At 40.0% G+C, this 19,408-nt stretch overlaps 1 protein-coding gene across 2 annotated transcripts in view; it reads right to left on the reverse strand.

Moving 5' to 3' along the window:
• The window catches only part of creb3l2 (cAMP responsive element binding protein 3-like 2), a 41,061-nt gene extending 22,428 nt beyond the window's left edge, over positions 1-18,633 (reverse strand). Inside the window, exon 1 of one of the 2 annotated variants that reach the window (XM_044343527.1) lies at positions 17,983-18,633. In XM_044343527.1, coding sequence (XP_044199462.1) covers positions 17,983-18,081 — 99 coding nt within the window. In that variant the 5' untranslated portion in view covers positions 18,082-18,633. The remainder of the gene's footprint in view (positions 1-17,982) is intronic. The other variant, XM_044343528.1, reaches the window with a different exon arrangement.
• Positions 18,634-19,408: the final 775 nt, after the last annotated feature.

A 19,408-nucleotide genomic window follows, 5' to 3' on the forward strand; every position in this document is an offset into this window, starting at 1 on the left:
GGCTCTCTGCTACATTGTGCAGTGCATGGTCACGGCCAAAATAAGCAGAGCTACCTGGACCGTAGCCCCATCTGGTGGAAAAGTCATCCCACGCCACTGATAGCTGCTAGTGTGGATAAAAACTGTTAATGTTCATTCAGTGATAACTAAGATAGGAACGATAAACCCAACAAACGTTGTGCTGTGAGACGCCAATAAAAATCTTTTTAAAACAACGAAAGCTGAGACCGTGAGATGTTAGCCAGGCCTTAGCGGAGCCAAAACCGTGCATGAGATAACAACAATAGTTAACAGGACATTATATCACTGTGGAGGCACTTATCACCAGCCGTAACAGCATTGAGGCTTGAGGCTGGTATGCTGTCTTAGCTGTGGCACTGATATTGCTTGTGTCAGGAAAACAAGACAAATCACAAGCCTTGGAGGGTTTCTGCTATCTGGGTCTTATCTGGGGGGAAAACCAGCCCAGTGCTAAGGCTACATGTCTGGATTGTGTTGGAGTGCTTACAGAACGCAGCTTTAGTGTGACAACATGTTTTTTTTCTAACAAATATCTTACAGTCGCTGGCAATAAACAAGCAAGAAAGTTCATGGAGCGCCACATGCTTAGGTTTCCCTTCTCTCTCCCAACATGCAGACACACAAGCACACATCTGTCTTATTGGCATAATTTGTTCCATAATGTGTGATCTCACACATTGACTCTCCCTTGAAGAACTGAGGCTCGGCCTAAATGACCTCGCTTCGCAAAAATGTCTTCAGTCTGAGAGAGGCTCCGACTGGTTCTCACAAGGATGAGACTACAACACACACACACACACACACACTGACCCACAATCTGGATCCGCTGATGAAGGATGTGATGATTCACCGAGGAAAAGCTGGACAATAATGGAAAGAAGAGAAACAGCAAAGGATCTCCTGCATGTTTTCAGCTACCAAAGAAAACCTGAAACGATTAAGGCTGCAACAAATGAGTATTTTCATAGATTAATTGATTAATTGTCTTTGTAAAGAAGTAAATTTTAATCTGTTTTACTTTTATATTGTTTTTATGTTTATTTTGATGTTGTTTTTATTGATACATTTTGGTAATCAGCCTTGTTTAATTAGTACAGGAGGATTGTAATTTCCAAACTCTGATGGATGAATTAATTGAACCTTTGGCTATAAAATGGTGAAAAGTGCCATTGACAAATTTCTTAAAGCCCAAGACGAGCTCTTCAAATTACAAACAGTCCAAAACGCCAAAACAGTGAGTACTGTGCAAAATGCAAAAGACAATCTGAAGCACTGACCTAAGCACCTTTTGGTTTTATTTACTTATTCTTTGATCAGATAATAGTTTATCTGGATTTGGACTCCATTTTATTTAGACTAAGTTCAGGCACAGCTGTATAAACTCCATGTTTGAGTCTCATGAAAAGAGGATTTCTATTAAAAAAATGCTTATACTTTGCAAAGTAAGACATTGAAAAGGGTATTGTTTTGGTATTGGCACGGAAATTTGGTTAAATTAGTCACTCAAGAGATCTTTGCATTTTGGAGAGTTAATTGGCCATAATAAACAATCGACAACATCTCATTGGGTTCTGGGAAATTCTGATAAGCACTTTTCACCATTTTCTGACATTTTATGGAACAATCAATCGACTTATCTAAGAGATAATCCATAGATCAACCAATAATGAGAATGATTGTTAGTTGCAGCACTTAACCAAACCTATTCCTGGTGAGCATTAAGGTGGAGACTTCACCCTCCCAACCCTCAGGGCAGACTTCTTTTCTCTGAGACGGGTCAAAGGACACAAAGACTAATCAGATACTTTGGTTGGAGGTGTAACTCAGGAGGGAATTTCTCCAAATGAAGCCACATCTGTCTAGGATGCAAGTTGTTTGATTACTGGGCTTCAACAGTACTTTGTTAGCCATGGAGGATGTTAAGAATGGTGTTAAAATTGTCACGTTTAAACCTCCTGTATGAACAAAAATATCAGCATCTGCTTTGATATTATAGCATCTTTTAATTCTTTTCTCAAACAAAAACTGTGTCAGAGGTGGAGCGATGGTTAACGGATGTAAACAACAGGATGTGAGAGAGGAAAACAGTAGGCGTGACATCCAGCGGGGCCGCTAGTGTTTACTCTCCACCCACAGGCGAGGACAGGAATCATCATGCATAAACACACAAAGTCTGAGTGTTACCAAAGGAGGATGAAAGAAAATCAAAGCAGATACATTACAAAACCCTGTTTCCAAACATAAATGTCCACTTCCTGTTTAACACTGCAGCCCTAAATCTCTTTCCGCTCTCTTTAATGTTTCATGTTTGAAGAGAAAAAGGCCTAAATGTGAGAATTTATGCTCAGGCACGACAGGAAAATGTTTTTATAATAGGAGACATATTGAGAACGGAAAACATCCCGAGTCAAAGTTCAAAACTATGAGTCAGTCGTTATCTGAGAGCTGCTATGATATGTGAGTGCACATGTGTATGTGTGTGCACGTGTGTGTGTGTGTGTGAATTAGTAATATGGAGGCGGGTGAACAGAAAGATATAGAGGAAAAAAGACAACCAGACCCACAAGATGACAAATGGAAAAAACGTCTCTTTGTCTCCCTCGGGGTCCCCCTTTATGTAAAAATCTCCCTCCCCGCTGTCTCCCAAAGCTTCCCAAAAGTTCCAAATTCTACCTCCAACACACACACAGACGGTAACACATACTTTCCAGTCTTGCTCTGTCATATTGACCAATCGTGGAGTACAACCCCCACTCTCTTCCCCCACACACACAAACACACTGACCCTCCAGATGTTACTCAATGACTTCAGCAGAGTTACACTCATAGAGGCGACAACAATATAACAGCTTGCTGGTTGATATTATTAAATCAAGATCATTGTAGGTCCATTACGCAGGGATGTGTTTGCATTTTTTATTATTTCCCCTTATTTCCCTTAAATAGATTCATTTAATAGTAGTTAAGTGTTACATGTACCTTGATAACAATAAATGGTTGTGATTATAACCTTTTTTATACATCAATACATCATAACTCCTTACTTGTGCTGCTAGCTTCTCATGTTTAATAGAGTTGTGAAGTGGATCCAGAAGTCGATACATTTTTCTTTCAGACAGTGTTACGTGACTCACACTTCGGCATGAAACGCTCCCGGTTAAATCATCAGTACAAAAGGTTAACAAATGCGTTGGGAAATATCTGGTTCTTTGACTAAAAAAAAAAAGTCATGGTAAAAGGTGCATTTCAGCAAGAAATGTCCAATCATTGAGCTTATAATTCTATCAGTAAAGAAGCTAAAGATTACAGTGTTGTACAAATTCAATCAAACTATTACTGCCATTTTGAAGCATTTAGATTTTATCGTTACAGATGTTGGACTTCTGGGCTGTGATCTGATTGGTTGGTTAGGTTTCTGGTTGGTCCTCGGTCGAGGAATCCATAATATCAGTAATTTAATTAATTCTGGTTACCATCTATCCTTAAAGACTCCACTTCCTCGTCTCAAACACAGCTGCCAGATGCGGAGACTCTGTGTTAAACACAGCTTGTCTTCATGTCTCTAATCATCTGTGTACGCTCGTTAGAAACTGGGTCAAAACACACGCGTGCATAACTTTTTCCATCAATCCACCGTAACACTGACCAGTGATCGAGTACCACTCTACACGCACACACACACACACACACACACACACACACAGAGAGCCAGCTGTTTCTCAACTACTGAACTCCCTCACCCATCTCCAGTTTTGCCAACTCTCTTTTTGTATTTCTAAGATTTTCTGCTTCCAACATAAAGTCCTCTTCTTCGTCTTTTCCTCTGAACTCTCTCGTGTTTAAATCACTTCAATTCGAGTGTCTGTAAATCACTTCAGGGCAGTTCCGTCTGACAGTGAGAAGTTTTGGAGATTTATTGGAAGCTAAGCTCGTTTATCAGTCTGCTCATTTGTGTTTTATTGTGTTTGTCTGGCTGTTTGTTGTAGGATTATCCCCAAAATCATTTGTCTGCTAAGACTTAGATCTCAGTTTCAGCTAACGAGTCCTCCCTCCACCTCCTGCTAGATGCTGGTAAAATCTGGGTCAGTGCCTCTCTGGCTGGGCACCTCCAGTGAGCTTTTTAATCTTCGGAAAAGGCAAACACTCCAGGAAACTTGTTTGGGCGCGCCGCTGATCTTAATTCCTCTGTTAAAGCGCAGCTTTCTGAGACTGATGCTTGCCAAGTACAAGCACGCTTGAATGTCAAGACACACACACACACACACACACACGTTGAACTTGGCACGGGTGAATGGGTTTGCTTCATTTCTCTCCAAATGAAAAGGTTCATGCAAGAGGAAGGTGTGATAGATGGTTGGCCTTTTAGAGGAATCCAAAGAGACAAGTGCAGCTGATGTAGTTTTGTAGGTCGACACCATTACTGATATGTCATTTGATATTTATATGACATTTTAAAGCTGCTACTTGAGGCAATGTTTTTGTATCTTCAACACCTGGCTGCTCCTGGAAGCCGTCGTTACTCACTGTTACCGGCTCGCTGATACAGAAAATAGCCCAGACATCAGATTTCCCTCGTCTGTTTTACTAACGCAGTATTCCCACATTTCAGTTTGCTTGTGATAGATTCAACATCAACACCATCAATCACCGATACGGTCCTGTCACTACTCGATGATGTCAGAGTTTAGCCTGCAGTAAATAACGCCAACAGTGATGTTTGCGATCCAACCTAAACAACGATACAGTATCCCGAGCAGCCAATGAAGCTCGGCAGCCAGCGGTTGGCCACATCGTGCACGTCTGGTCCAGTAGACACAGGAGTTTCATCCATGTTGGAACGAGCAATACCTCAAGATTTATGTCCAGTGTCACCACAGGAAGTAGAGCCACCCTTATGGATCGAAGTGGAAATAAGGGTATGAAGGCGGAAGACTGCAGTTCACGTTCCATCACAGACTTGCAACTAACGTGATGATCTTTCCCGAACTTTGATCAAGTGTTTTAGTTGCAAGAGTTTTGCAGAATCAAGCAATATTGACGTTCTTGTCTGGTGAAATGATCACAGCCAGACTTGTCATGAATAATATATCACAAACTACACTTTCAACTCCAATTCCAATGGTTGAGATTGGCTCAAAGCTGTGCTGTGTGTTGCTAAGCGGAGCTGATTCTCATCCCGAACTGGCCCATGTTTGCACCCTAAAATCCCTGCAACATCTGGCTGCTACATACGGGCCAGAGACGGCTCAAGTTCTCACATTCAGCCTCAATCAACTCAACTTATCTGGTTACTTGGAGTAACAGCCTGTGTTATCACCAGCTGCTGGAGCTCTAAAATTTATCAACGTTGAATATATCTGTGGTAAAAAAAGAAAAGGACAGGATATGGGGATTCCTCAATGTCAAGGGAAAAGAAGCAGCTGGAGACTCCATGTGTATACAAGAAGGAGTTTACATTTTCCGAAGTCTAACAAATGATGAGTCAAGTGGGGCACAGAAGGGATTAGAAATGACTAAAATGGGTAGAAAACAGACACACACATAAAAAAAGAAGATTTTAATATGAGGTGAAGACTTATAATTTGGGATGCAACTAACAATTGTTTTCATTATCAATTAATCTACCAATTATTTTCTCAATTAATCGTTTGGTCAATAAAATGTCAGAAAAATGTGGAAAACGCCCACCACAAGTTCTAAGAGTCCAAAGTTACGTTTTAAAATCTCTTCTTGTGTCCAAATCCCACAAATATTCATTTTACGATCAAAGAAGACTAAAGAAACCAGAAAGTATACACATTTAAGAACATGAAACATGTTGCTTTTTGCCATATTTGCTTGAAAAAAGACAATTGATCAATTATCACAATGATTCTTGTTGGCGACACCATTTAATTTACATAATTTAATACAAAAAGGACCAGACGAATATATACTGTGTTGAACATACAATAATTTAAGGCTTTAGGAGGACACCTACATGTTCTGTTTGTGCTGTCACCATGACAACCTAGACAACCACGTCAACCACATCAACCACGACAACATTCCCCTGAAAGTCACCAGTTAAGGCGATCAGTGGTTAAACTGAAATCGGTGTTTCGGGTTAACCAGTGACTGTGTTAACTGGAAACTTACAGCTGAAGGCTCCTAAAAGCCTTATCAATTTTACTTTAATCAATCAAATCAATGTGTTTATTGTCTACGCCAAACATTTACGTAAGTTAAACAGTGCTCAGCAAGAAGCATTCACCTCGTAACGTTTCTTATAATGTGTGAAACAACAAAAACTCTGAATAACATAAAAACTACTGCAAACTTAAGTTCAGAAGTTTGAACAAACTTCTTAGAAACAGAAAGAAACGACAGGATATTTTAAAAAGAGTGAAACTAAAAGTGTTCAAACACCGCACCGCTGGTTTCCACTGAGGAGCAGCAGAGATACTAAACACTAGTTGATGTCTCACCTCTACATCTGGACACCACAAACTGACAAAAAACTTACAAACAAGGAAGGAGTTTTTTTTCCTCCCTGCGAATTTTAGTCTTGTCGTTGGGCCTTGGCCTTGGGCATTAAAACGGCGTTGATGCTGATTTCTCCTGGGAGGGACAAATTCCTTGATGGGTGGGCCTGGCCCCCCAGAGTCCCACCATAACGCCGGGACCGAGCTATACTGATTACATTCAGTGTCTTTAACTGTAAAGAACTTATTAAGGTGTCCATCTATCTTTACAAACTCTGCCAAACATTACTGAAACCCCACAAAAGTAGAGATCCCAACAAACTGAAGATGCAACAAAAGATGCAAAATCGGATCACAAGTGGATGCGTTGTGATCTGATCATTCAAACCACTTGCTGAGGTGGTTTGGGACACATTTGACCACATATCTTTTGCAGTGTAAACGCTAATGCGTCCTGATGCGTCCCAAACAAGGACGTAACAGGAAAATACGTCATCAATGCAGGACATGGTGGTTGTTTTGGTGACAGCTCACCAACGCCAAACGACTTTGTCCTGCCAATCTCAACAGTTGGAATAACCCGTACGCGTACATTAGTTCTTGAAACATTTTTGTTTTCTTAGCTAGCCTGTGCAAAACAAATCTGGCGCTAGACAGTAATGAAATCTGAGCTGGACTCTTTGGAGACGCATGATAAACAAAGGTGTGAACAGCGAAGTGTCTCGGATCACTGAAACGTATTTTAAAACCAAGTGTAAACAGTCTCTTGACGTGTTGTATTGTTGGAAAAAAGTTAAATTAAGACACCTAGTGGGATTCTATGTAAGAACATCTAAAAAAAAAGTAAGGAGGTTAAATAAAAAATAGAGCAGGAAAGTGGAAAATGGAAGAAAAAGGAGTCGGTTTGGAGAGCAAAAGAAAGACGGATTAAGCCACATTTCACACAAATAGAAGAGTACAGTAGAGCGACAGTTTAGCGGGAGGAACAGAGGAGTTTCTGGCATTTTGGACAGGAGCTGACTCGTCCTCTCTCAGCTCACCCTGGCGCAGTGACAGACGACGAGGAGGAGGAGGAAGACGAGGAGGAGGAGGAGGAAGGCTGGAAGGAGGGGTGAAAGGTTAACTAGACAGTGGATGAAGAGGTTCTGTCCTCAGCAGGTCTTGATCGTACCACTCCGAGCAGCAACACAGGATATGAGCTGCAGATCCATAAAGGGAACATCAAAGTTGAGTCTGTCTCGCAGCTTATGCACCTTACTGTTTAATAAGCAGTTTAAAGGCTTTAAACACTTTGATGTTTAATACCCGAAACACTGGAGCTCATGCAGAAAGTCTGACAAAAACTACAAACTAAGTAGAATTCTGCTGATTCTACAACTTTAAAGTCTATAACACGGATTTTATTTAGATTTCCTCTCCAAAAAACAAGCCAAACTTTAAACAGAAGCTCAAAAATTCAACCTTAGTATCTTTTGAAATTGCAAATATATTGAAAGAAAAGCAGTAAGAGGGCAGAAAGTAGTGGTAAAAGGTCATGCGGAAGAAAGAAAGAGCAGTAATTTAGCAGCAATCCTACAACATAAAACTGCTTCTAGGCTCATTTTAGGACTGAGAGGGATATTAAACCCACACCCTGCTAACCACACACACACTAACATTTAAAACCTTTTATGGTGCCTTTAAGCAAAACAGAGGGGGCAGATGAGGGACAGACAAATAAAGAATGAAAGAGGAGAAAAGAGAGAAGGGTAAAGGAAGAGACAGACAGACAGAAATACAGACAGACGGGTAAATTTAGCTTCTCCTCAGAGAACGAAGGCTCCTGTGGATTTTCCATAATGATCCCTCACACACTGATTACTACCTTCGCCTCGCTCTCAAATGGCTGCCTGCAGAAAACTGAGAAGTCTGAGTCCACTTTCAAAGTCAGGGGAGAAGTTGCATCAGATTCGAAATGCAGAAAGAAAAACGAAAAAAAAAAAACGTGTCCTTCACGTCCATGTGCGCACCAGCTGTAGTCTTCTGTCACTTTTTAAAGCCATAGGATTTAAAGTCCGCAAGGTGGCTCCGATTAAGACGACACTGACACAATGAGGTACATGAGCTGCCAAATATTAAACATTTCTATCAGGATCTTATTTGCATCAGGGTGGAAAACCTTCAGTAGAAGAGCCCCATATGTAAAATTTGATCAAAATGCCACATTGGATTAAATTTGGTTCAAAGCGGACATGTTTTTTTAATGATTTTCTGTTATTTTTATACCGTTATGATGTTGGATGTCTGTGTTAAACATGGTGAAACTTCCAAAACTTGTAAAAATCCTCCCTTTAAGTCGAGACCCAGGGCTTCAGCTTGCTCTGAATGCTTTGTTTAGTTACCTCTACTTCCTCCTCGTGATGACGTCAGATTGTCTTTGTCGCTAAGGTTGTGTCACAGGTTTTTCACGTTGCATGTTTTGGATCGGATTCAGGCTCGAACATGTACGGATATATATGAGAAGTTTCCATTTTGAGAAGTGAAATCCAACAAACTATTGTTTGTTTATGTAGCTTCCAGGAAGCTGCCGGAAGCTGACCAATCAGAACAGAGTGGGCTCATTTAGAGGGGCGTCTTAAAGAGACAGGAACTAAAACGGCCTGTTTCAGACAGAGGCTTAACTGAGGGGCTGCATAAAGGGCCTGAATAAGATAAATAAGTGGTTTTTTGAACTGTAAATCATGCAAAGATATTCCAGTAGAGCCCAAAAATAAAAATATAGACTTGGAAATGTGCATGATACGTCTTCTTTAAGGTCTCTTTACAGTAGCTGCATACCAGGCAAATTTTAACCAGTAACCAGAATTCAGAAACACAATTTCGTGTTAGACAGACATAAGTCCATGTGAATTGTGCTGTGCAGCTGCTGCCACATGAAAAGTGCACTACTCTTACTCTTACTCTTACATTTTACTGTAGTTTTTGCATATCACGACTCTAAATTTAACTGGGAATTTGCATGGTCCACTAGGAGGCAATTACACGACTCCCATTCATAGCACAGTGCAAGATTTTCCTAGAGAAGCCTTTGCTGTCCAGTTGAAGCAAAGTTTTTCTCTTAATTTCTGACTAAAAATTCTCTTCAACAGTTTTCTACAAGCAGTAGCACTATCAAAGAAGCTTTTTTATGAACTCTCTGTATGATATGTCTATCTGAAAGAGTAAAACGTGACAGTCAACTCCTCCTGAAGGTAAACACACAACAACCTGAAGATCCGGCACCACACCTGCAGTAATAACACTGATTGTCTTTGGTGAACGCTCCAGCTGAGTTACAGATACGGAGGCTGGTCAGGTTGTAATGAGCAAAACTGGAACTTGTGCCACACTGTAAAATATACACACACGAAGGAGACGTTTGACCTTTGATTGGCAATAAAATGTGACTGGTTGTGAAATCATGTCGTCATTTATTCAATCTTAATCTCCTGGTGTCCTGAATGACCCGTCTCTCTCCTTGCAGACTGACACTCATGTTACACAGCAGACACACGGACCATTCAGAGAGAGAGAGAGAGACAGAGACAGAGCGAGGCCTCCAGCGAGCAGGATGCCCTGCCCGGACGGAGAACAGGCGCTGCACTGTGAGCACATGGAGCAAGCTGTTTACTCTTGACTCTGTGTGGTGTGTGTGTGTCTGTGTGTTTGCTCACGCATCTCTATCCTGAGTGTGTTTTGAGATGTCAAAGCCGTCATTTATATTCATAAAAGTGCAAGATTACAGCTGGTGTTAAGATTTATAGACAGAGGTGACTCTTTTATCTGCAGGTAAGCTGTGTGTTATGTAAGCAGGCACACAGTTGGAAATTCCTGGACCATGTGCAGAGCAAATATACTCCTTTCCTCCACATGTCTGTCTCTTCTTCTCACCGCAAGTGCAGCCAGTACACCATGTGCTGAGCACCACGCCAGTTTTTAAAAGCTATGTGCAAGTATGAACTAGAGTTAAGAATGAACTTAAGTTTAAAGCCCCTCTCTCTGAACTGTCTGACATGATCTCAGTGTCATTTTTTCCCCCTCTCTCTCTGTCAGCAACTGAGCTTTGTCTTTTGTTGACCGTTAACATTTCACCCCCTGTGTGATTCTTATATGCTGCTATAACAGCCTCCGCTCTTCTACTTTCAGGCTTTCCACCAGATTTTGGAACCTGGCTGCAGGGATTTGCTCCCCATTCATGTCACAAGAGCGTTAGTGAGGTCGGTCACTGATGTTGGACGATAAGGTCTGGCTCACAGTTGCTGTTCCACCTCATCGCAAATGTGTTGAATGGGGTTGAGGTCAGTGCTCTGTGCGGGCCAGTCGAGCTCTTCCACGCCAAACTGGGAAACTCATTTCATTTATGAACCTCGCTTTGGGGACAGTGAGTCTACTCTTATGGTTCCTCTAACTAACCGGGTTACTTAAGTGTAGGTAAACAAACCTAATATCATGTTGAAAGAGGAAACTGTTGCAACAAAATTGGAAGGAAACTACTGTTTAAAATATTACTGTATGCTGTAGCATTAAAGGGGACATAACATGCTTTTTGTGATGTTCTGACATTTTTATACCGTTATGATGTCAGATGTTTATGTTAAACATAGTCAAAGTTCGAAAAACTCAGGACTTCAGCCTGGATGCTGGACACTGAGGCGAGCAGGCAGGATCATGGCTGACCCCTCCCACCCCAGACATAAACTTTTTCCAACACCCCCCCCCCTCCCGGCAAGAGGCTGAGGTCTATCTTGACCAAAACCTCAGGCCACGAGAGCAGTTTCTTCCCGGCTTGATCAACAAGGCCCAGGACCCCCACGGACACGGACTCTATCCGACTCAGAGTCACTACCCACCTCTATAAGCAGATAATCTGCATATGATGTAGGATCTGTAGGCAACGGGACGAGATTTTGGTTCATGTCAACAAACGGCGTTCTGTAGTCTTGGCTGCTAAGGTTGTTCAACAGTTTGTCCACTCGCATATCTCGGGTCGGATTTTGGGCTCAAACATACACGGATGTATTTGACAAGTTTATATTTCTAGTAAAGAACGAGAAAAAGAAATAAAATCCTACTGCTATTGTTTGTTTACGTAGCCTTCCAAGCCACTAGAAACTGACCAATCGGAACAGAGTGGGCTCATCAGGAGGCGGGGCCTTAAAGAGACAGGAGCTAAAACGGCCTGTTTGAGACAGAGGCTGAACTGAGGGGCTACATGAAGGACCAGTAGAAGATAAATAAAGAGTTTTTAACTGTTAATCATGCAAAGATATTCCAGTAGAGCCCCAGAATATAAATATAGAGCTGACCTTTGATTTGCAGGAGGCATTTTTACATACATTCAACTCAAGTTTTGGAACTTTGACCATGTTAAACACAGACGTCCGACATTATAACAGTATATCAATAACAAAAAATCACATAAAAGCATGTTATGCCTTTAAGATTGATGGATTATCTATCTACAGAAGATGCAGATAATAACAACGAGGCAATCCGAGTTTCCTTTCTCAACTGTTCATCTATCACACCTATAACCACATCCTGGTGTGAACATCAAGAATTTATAAGAACACAGCTGGGTTAAATCATTATCTTATCAGCATGAGAGTAAAACACTTCAACCTTCCCACATAAACTCTACCAACAACTGAGTGTAATAATGAATATTCAAGATTTTAACTCCATAAGAAACACTGCTGTCCATGTTTTGACACAATTTGAATTCCTGCTACTAATATTTACTAAACTGAAATTATGAAAATCATTACCAATCTGTATTTAACTGGTAACCTTTTAAAATTCACTGGGTCACTAGCAACCTGCTTAAGCCAGTTGTAAGCAGCTTAGCATCACACGGTAATGAGTAAAAGCAACTGGCACAATTTGGCTACTTGGAGATGTTTTGGAGAGGTTCGGTGACACCAGTGACACCACAGACTAAAAACTCTCTAGATCTGATAAGGTTTGGTCTAGAGGTCTGGAATTTTATACAGGTGTGGTTGACAAGCCGTAACAGATATGTGGTGATTTGCATATCTCTGGCATAAAGTGTGTCCTGGTTATTGTTATTTAAATGACTCATTATAGATGAAGACCAAAAAACTTTTTTGAGCCTTATTTGAACTGATGTAGTTTGGGTTGTGTTTTAGCCACATGCTAATCCAGCAAATTTCCAGAAACTAGAAGATGTAACCTTTTAAATGAAGCCTAATACCATGACAAATAGGCAAAAATGTTTTTAAAAAAATAGTGGATGTTAAGAGGCTAATTATTTACATTTGATAAACTTTATTATAATCTGTTTGGTTCTTAAAGGAAAACTGCAGAAGAAACAAAAAATATTTTTGATTTCGACTTGATTGAAGTCCCCACACCCCACCAAATATCACACAGACGAGACCAAAATATGACATCACAGCGACGTCAATACAGATCTTTTTTTGTCATGGGCGAGCAGAGAAGAAAGAAAGAAAGCAGGGCTCCACCTTCATACATGCAATGTTATTATTATAAACCTGAGAAACTTGATTATGATCAAAGCTTTTACACAACAGAGACACAGAAAGAAAGACAGACAGAAAGAGAGACAGAGAGATGGGAGGAGTGACCTCTCACTGATGAGCGAAGCAGACTCTGCGTTGAGGATCCCACACATGCTTCCAGCTGAGAGGGTTTACATTGTTGTGAGGAATCCCATGTCAACAAACCCACAGGGGGGGGAGAAAGAGACCCGACCCAGAGGGGGCACAGCCGGGGACAAAGACTCCAGTCTGTTTCTGATGCTGCCAGAGATTCAAACACTACGGTCTTGTTGGTTTTTACATTCATGCATACCCCACCCTCACACACACACACACACACACACACACACATACTATTCATGCTTTACTATATATAGAATATTCACTGAACTAACAAAAGCATCTTCTTCTTAACACAACCTGGCCTTTATGTATTGAGTGTGTGTGGGAGGCCAGTGGCTTTACATTTGACACAGATCAACTTTTCTACCATAGCACCCCCCCCCCTTCCTCCTCCTGCAAAAAAAAGGGCTAAAATAAAGTTTCTTTCAGTAGGAACTGAACAGAAAAATGTCCAAGCAATCAAAATACTGCAGTTTAAGTCTCATGCAAAGTCCATCATCACAAAACAACTATTTTGATAACAGACTAATCATTTTGGTCATTTTTTAAGCAGAAACATTTGCTGGTTGCAGCTTCTCAGGTATGAAGATTTGAGCTTTTCTGCATCACACATGATAGAGGACGTCACCATGACCCCTTAAACATTATAACATTTAGCGTTTTCACTATTTTATAGACAAAAAAATCAACAACATTTAAATAATTGTTAGTTGAAGCCCTCCTTCCATTTATTAGTATGCTTAAGTTTTAACCAAATGCAACAAAAAAATAAACAACTTTTCAGGACATTTTCCCACCAGACGACTTTACAGTTATTTGGTTTGCTGTTGTTCTAATATATTAGAGCATAAAACCTAACTGGTTAGATTTAGTGGAAAATTAAATAATAAAAAGGTCTGCTGTCTGGTACTAAAGCTGCTGTGTCAGCATTTTATATTAAGGCTGTAACTAACCATTGTCAGTTATCCAAACGTTGAGTCTATGAAAAGTCCACAATTAATGAAAAATGTCTGTCAAATGTTGTGAGAACCAAAGAGTTTTGTTTTTCAGCTTCAAATGAAATGCAGATCTGGATTTACTGAGAATATTTTTACTTGTTTAAACAACTGAAATGAATCAAATATCAAAACTGTAGCTGGTTCATTGGTATCAAACGTTGCCATTTCAATCGCTAAAGCAGAATAATCCAGTTCTATACAGTCTTATACGGAGGAGACGGAGCTGACTGGCAACAGATCATGTTTGAAAGTATTTCAGGTGATAAAACACCAGCTTAAAAGTTGAAAACTCAGTTTCTACTTTAAGATTTTAGTTTGGAAAACTTCCACTGAGAATCAAATGAACCCAGAAGCTTGAAGAAGAACCAATCAGCAACAAGGATGCACACAAATCCCCCACAAATCCACAAACCAGTTCACTATAGATGTTTTTGACCTCAGCTGTGACCTCTGTTCAATGTAGAGATGTTGTAGATATGAAATGATGCATGATTTATTCACTTGTGTGGGGTTTTTTTGTGCATTTTATGGATGTTTTTCTGTCTTTATTCTCCTCACTTAACATACAAAAGTTGACCAACAGGTCTATCTCCGTAAAACTTCCTGTAATTCTTCCAGTAACCCAAAAGTCTCCCGTGCCAGACGACGGCAGAGCAGCAGCTGGAGCTCACTGGTCTGGCCATGTCTGCTGGTATTTGACAGGAATTGTAGCCTCAGGACTTGTTTAAAGGTCCTAGATTCGCAGCTTTAAAGCCCTCTGAAGCTTTAACAACACAAGTCTTTACCTGTCCGCAGGTTTCCCTCAAAGAGCCAAATGCCAAAGTGTGTGTATGTGTGTGTGAATGTGTGTGTGTGTGTGTTTTGTCTCAGGCTCAGAAGGCCTCTACGGTGTCTGATTCCCATCCTGCGAGGCAGCTGGATTTTTCCCTGTAAACCCAGTCGCTCCTCCCATAGTCTAGTCTCACAAACACACACACACACACGCACACACACAGAGGAGATATGCACACACAGTCTCTGTCTCACACACTCTCCTCTTGGCCTGCTGTGTTACCAAGAAAACCATATGGCTGGAGTGCACACTTCCAAGTTACATAACTGAAGGCGAGAGGCCATTTGAAAGCAGGGTTCGTCTTACTGAGAGGAGATGCTGCGTGTGTGCAAAAGAGAAACGTTTCCTCATGACTGGAAGCTAATATTTGACACTTGGAATTTAAATTTTCAGACTTCAAAACTTCCCCACTATTAAACAATATCTAAGGTCTTATCTGGTAAAACTTTGTCCCATTAACATCAGATTCTGATGTAGAATTTTGCTGCATAATTGTGCTGTAAAATAATAGTGAGACCGAAGGAGTCACATCATCAAAATTTTAAGTTAGGACGCTCCTAATTTAGCCGCAAGATTCCCACTTTCTCAGGAATCAGTAAAAACAAACCTAACTTCTATGCATTGAAATAATTTTATCTGAAAGGTGAGATGCACTTTTTGCCATAAATCTACTTTTCCACATGGACAAGTAGAAAAGTATTCTTCGATTTGAGCTCTGGCTTTAATTAGTGAGGCTTTAATTAACTCTCAGTGTGTCCTTTTACAGAAAATTTGGAGAAGTTGAGCTTTTAGTGAGCTAAAAAAAAGGTTTTCTGGGTAAATTTGATTGAGTTCAGTAACATAATTGAGTTTAAATTTATGTTTTAGACACATGTTTTATGTCTGCATGTGTTGATTTGAATGTTCTTATTATTCCGCTGCACAAAATTTAGGATACATGTTCTCTAACAGACCGAAAGTTTACTTAACCGTGACGAAAGACAACAAAAATTATGGTTTGGAGGTGATAATCCTAAAGTTTGTCTGTTTTGGCCACAGAGACCAGCCTCATGGAGTGTTTTCATACGACATATCCCAGATTTTGATTGGAATAAAATTAAATAAAACTTTAATTTTGTGTGTAACCCACCAGTTGCTATCAGCTCATTAGCCGATGCTGGTTACTCATCAGTTCGGTATCAACAGCATCATTACTAATGTTTTAATTGTCATTCAAAGCTGCCATCTTTCTCTGAGTTGTCCTTGTCTTCAACAGAAAAGTTGAATATTTTAATTTGAGCTGTCATACGGGTCAATTTGTCAGATTCAAGATGGAAATCACAGCTGTGCAAAGTGAGATATCCTCCAAAGAAACACTGTCTGTAAGTGCATATTACAAGGTAGCTTTTCTCTGTATTTGATGTGCATCTTGTCCTGTGCATGCTTTACAAACGTGCACATTTGACAGAAAGGGTGACATAATCTAATTGATGTTGGGGGGTGGGGGGGGGGGGGGGGGGGGGGGGTGAGAGTGGGAGAAACCCCTGAGGGACCCTGAACCACTCCCAGGATTACAGATAAATGTGTGTTTTAAGGGCCCAAAATGAGCTTTTGTCAGGTGGAAACTGAATATCGAGCACCATTACTAATCAATAAAAGGATATTTGGAAGAGAAGCTCTGTTACTACTCATGAAAAAGTTTCCTTCATGCAGAGTCATTGTTCTCAAACTTGGCTTTTGTGATTGAGAAACTGTCAATGAAGAAAGGATCAAATAAGGATAAAATATACTTCCTCATGTACGATGAGATAGCTGAGTTACAACCACAACTATGACCACCACAGGGGAAATAATCAACATGAGAAACATGTGTAAATGTCGTCTAACCTCATGAAAATACTTCCTGTTAAGTTGTTTTCTTTTGGCCTTAAAGATAAACAAACTACTGTTGAAACAATCAGCCAAATAATCAATTAACACACAAGTAATTGACAACCATTTGGGCCATTTATCCAGCAAAAATGCCAAATTTTCTCTGTCCCCAGCTCAGCAAATGTACTTTATAAGACCAAAAATGTAATTAAGTTGAATATAAGGTTATTTAAAGCAATCAGCTTGAGCCTCTTCACTTTTTTCTGATATTTTACAGCCTAAATGATGGAAAAATGTATCTTTAGTTACTTAGTTACTGTATGTGCTCATATCTTTAAATATTGTTTGTATTATGAGCCAGTTTGAACACTTTCTGTCTCTAACTTGCAGCTCATACCTGCTGCATCCTGGACCCCAAGGTTCAACTAGTGAATGGAGAGCAGGGCACACACACACTAAACAGATTATAGATCCCCCCCCCCTCCCCTTCTGTCTCTTAATGCCTCATCAAACTGACATAAAATGTGATTATTTCCACCTGAGAGGCTGCAGAGCCAATCACCTGGCGCTTATCGATCAGTCGCACATTCTGGCACTCTTCACCCCTCCATCCCTCCCTCCTGCAACATCTCTTTTCATATATACATATATTTATAAAGCCATCCTAAATAAGCTACCATTGCACTCATCATCACTTTTAAGAAATATGGGTTACTGTACTGTGCTCACAAGAATGCATTACCTCAAATGTCCCATTTATGAATACAGAACTAGGAAAAACTGCATATGCTTCTCATAGGTGGAAGAAGCTACAAAGCTCACAAATATTTCACCCTAATACATTTAAAGTTCCTGTTAAACAATGTTTTATATAATAAATGCTCCTGTTTTTCTTAGTATGTTTGTTTTATCACTGTGTAATATATGTTTTTATGCATTAGATTGTTGATTTTTACACTTTTTGTTGCTGTATCTTTGGGTTTTCCACTGTTGGTTGGACTAAAAAACACATTTGAAGACTCTAAAAGTACCTTAAATTGTACTTAAGTTGAGTAAATGTAGGCGACTTACTTTCCACCAATGGTAATGCTATCTATCTATCTATCTATCTATCTATCTATCTATCTATCTATAATCGCTGATCGATAACTTACATTAGTGTAGAGCACACAGTCGATCTCTCCGGCCTCAGACAGCTCGCTGAGGTTCCTGTCCCAGTGTAAAAACGGTTCACTACTATCCAGGATCTCCATGTTTTCCTCCACACCGGACTCACTGAAGGTTTTTCTTCTTCTCCTCCAGCTGAAGCAGCGAAACACAGCAGGAGTTTTGTTGCAATGCAGACAGACTGGAAACCAAACTCAAGCTCCAACTCCGAGGAGGGGTTGGGGGGTGGGGACGAAGAAAAAGTTCAACTTGTTGTTGTTGTTGTTGTGTGTGAAGGGAAATAAATAATAGACAGACACACACACACTGAGGGATGGATGTGTGTTAAATGTGAGAGCTGCAGCAGTCGGATTCAGACTGAGCGCTGCTGCTGCTGCTGCTGCTGCTGCTGCTGTTGTTGTTGTTGATCATCTCCTCTTCGGCTCAGGCTCCGCAAGCACTTTTCACCAGCCTCTCTTTGCTCTTCTTTCCTCCTCCTCCTCCTCCTCCTCCTCCTCTTCCTCGCAGCCCAGACACAGAGGAATGTGTGGGCGGAGTCACAGACCTAGAAATAGAGGAGTAATATTGAAAACTAATTAAAGAAATCGAAGAAATTAATGAAAACACAAGATAACTTTTAGTAAAATGTAACTTAAGACACTATAAATGAGATGTCAGCTGTAAACTGTGGAGTGATTCATAACTTCCAGCTGTTTTTGACATTAATGTCAATGCACTTTAAGTGACTAGTTTCCGGTCGTGACTTTCAAAATAAAGCTCTCCTCTCTCACTGCTTCTCAAAGTTTTTCCACATCAAAGACCCCAAAACTGACACAGATTAGACCACAGACCCTCTTCTGATAAGATTTTAGCTTTTAGATGTTTTATTGCAGAAAGAAAGCCATGACCAAGATACTCATACAGTCTGTCATAGTGTTATTTATTGAAGGAATTATACTGAAAATAAATTATTCCCCTTTTTTGACGGAGACCAGCATGAACAAGTCCTTCAAGTGTTGAGAAAAGTTAAAATTTGAACATCTGGAATTCAGTGACAACCAGGTTAAATTCAGGTGATATGATAAAAAGCTCCAGAACAGCCACTCAATGGACCTTGTGGTAAGATTGTTTTGTCAGTCGTAAAATTGATAAATTAAGTAAAAATCTAAAAATTGTAACCATCTTTATAATTAATCATAAAATGTATTTTACATCATTAAGAATTATAAAAAAAATATATGCAGGGTCAAAAGTTGAGTGTTGTTGTGAGTTAATTATTTTTAACTTTCTGTCGTCTTTTAATAATTTGATGTAATTTAATGAATAAAATCCTACTTTAAAGCTTTACATTGAAGTTTCTAGGGTGCATATTTAAATATGAAACTTTCTTTACAACATGAGAACTTTTAATAATCGTTCAGTCATTATAATTGT

The sequence above is a fragment of the Thunnus albacares genome, chromosome 23 (assembly GCF_914725855.1).
Source record: "Thunnus albacares chromosome 23, fThuAlb1.1, whole genome shotgun sequence".
Classification (NCBI taxonomy): Eukaryota; Metazoa; Chordata; class Actinopteri; order Scombriformes; family Scombridae; genus Thunnus; species Thunnus albacares.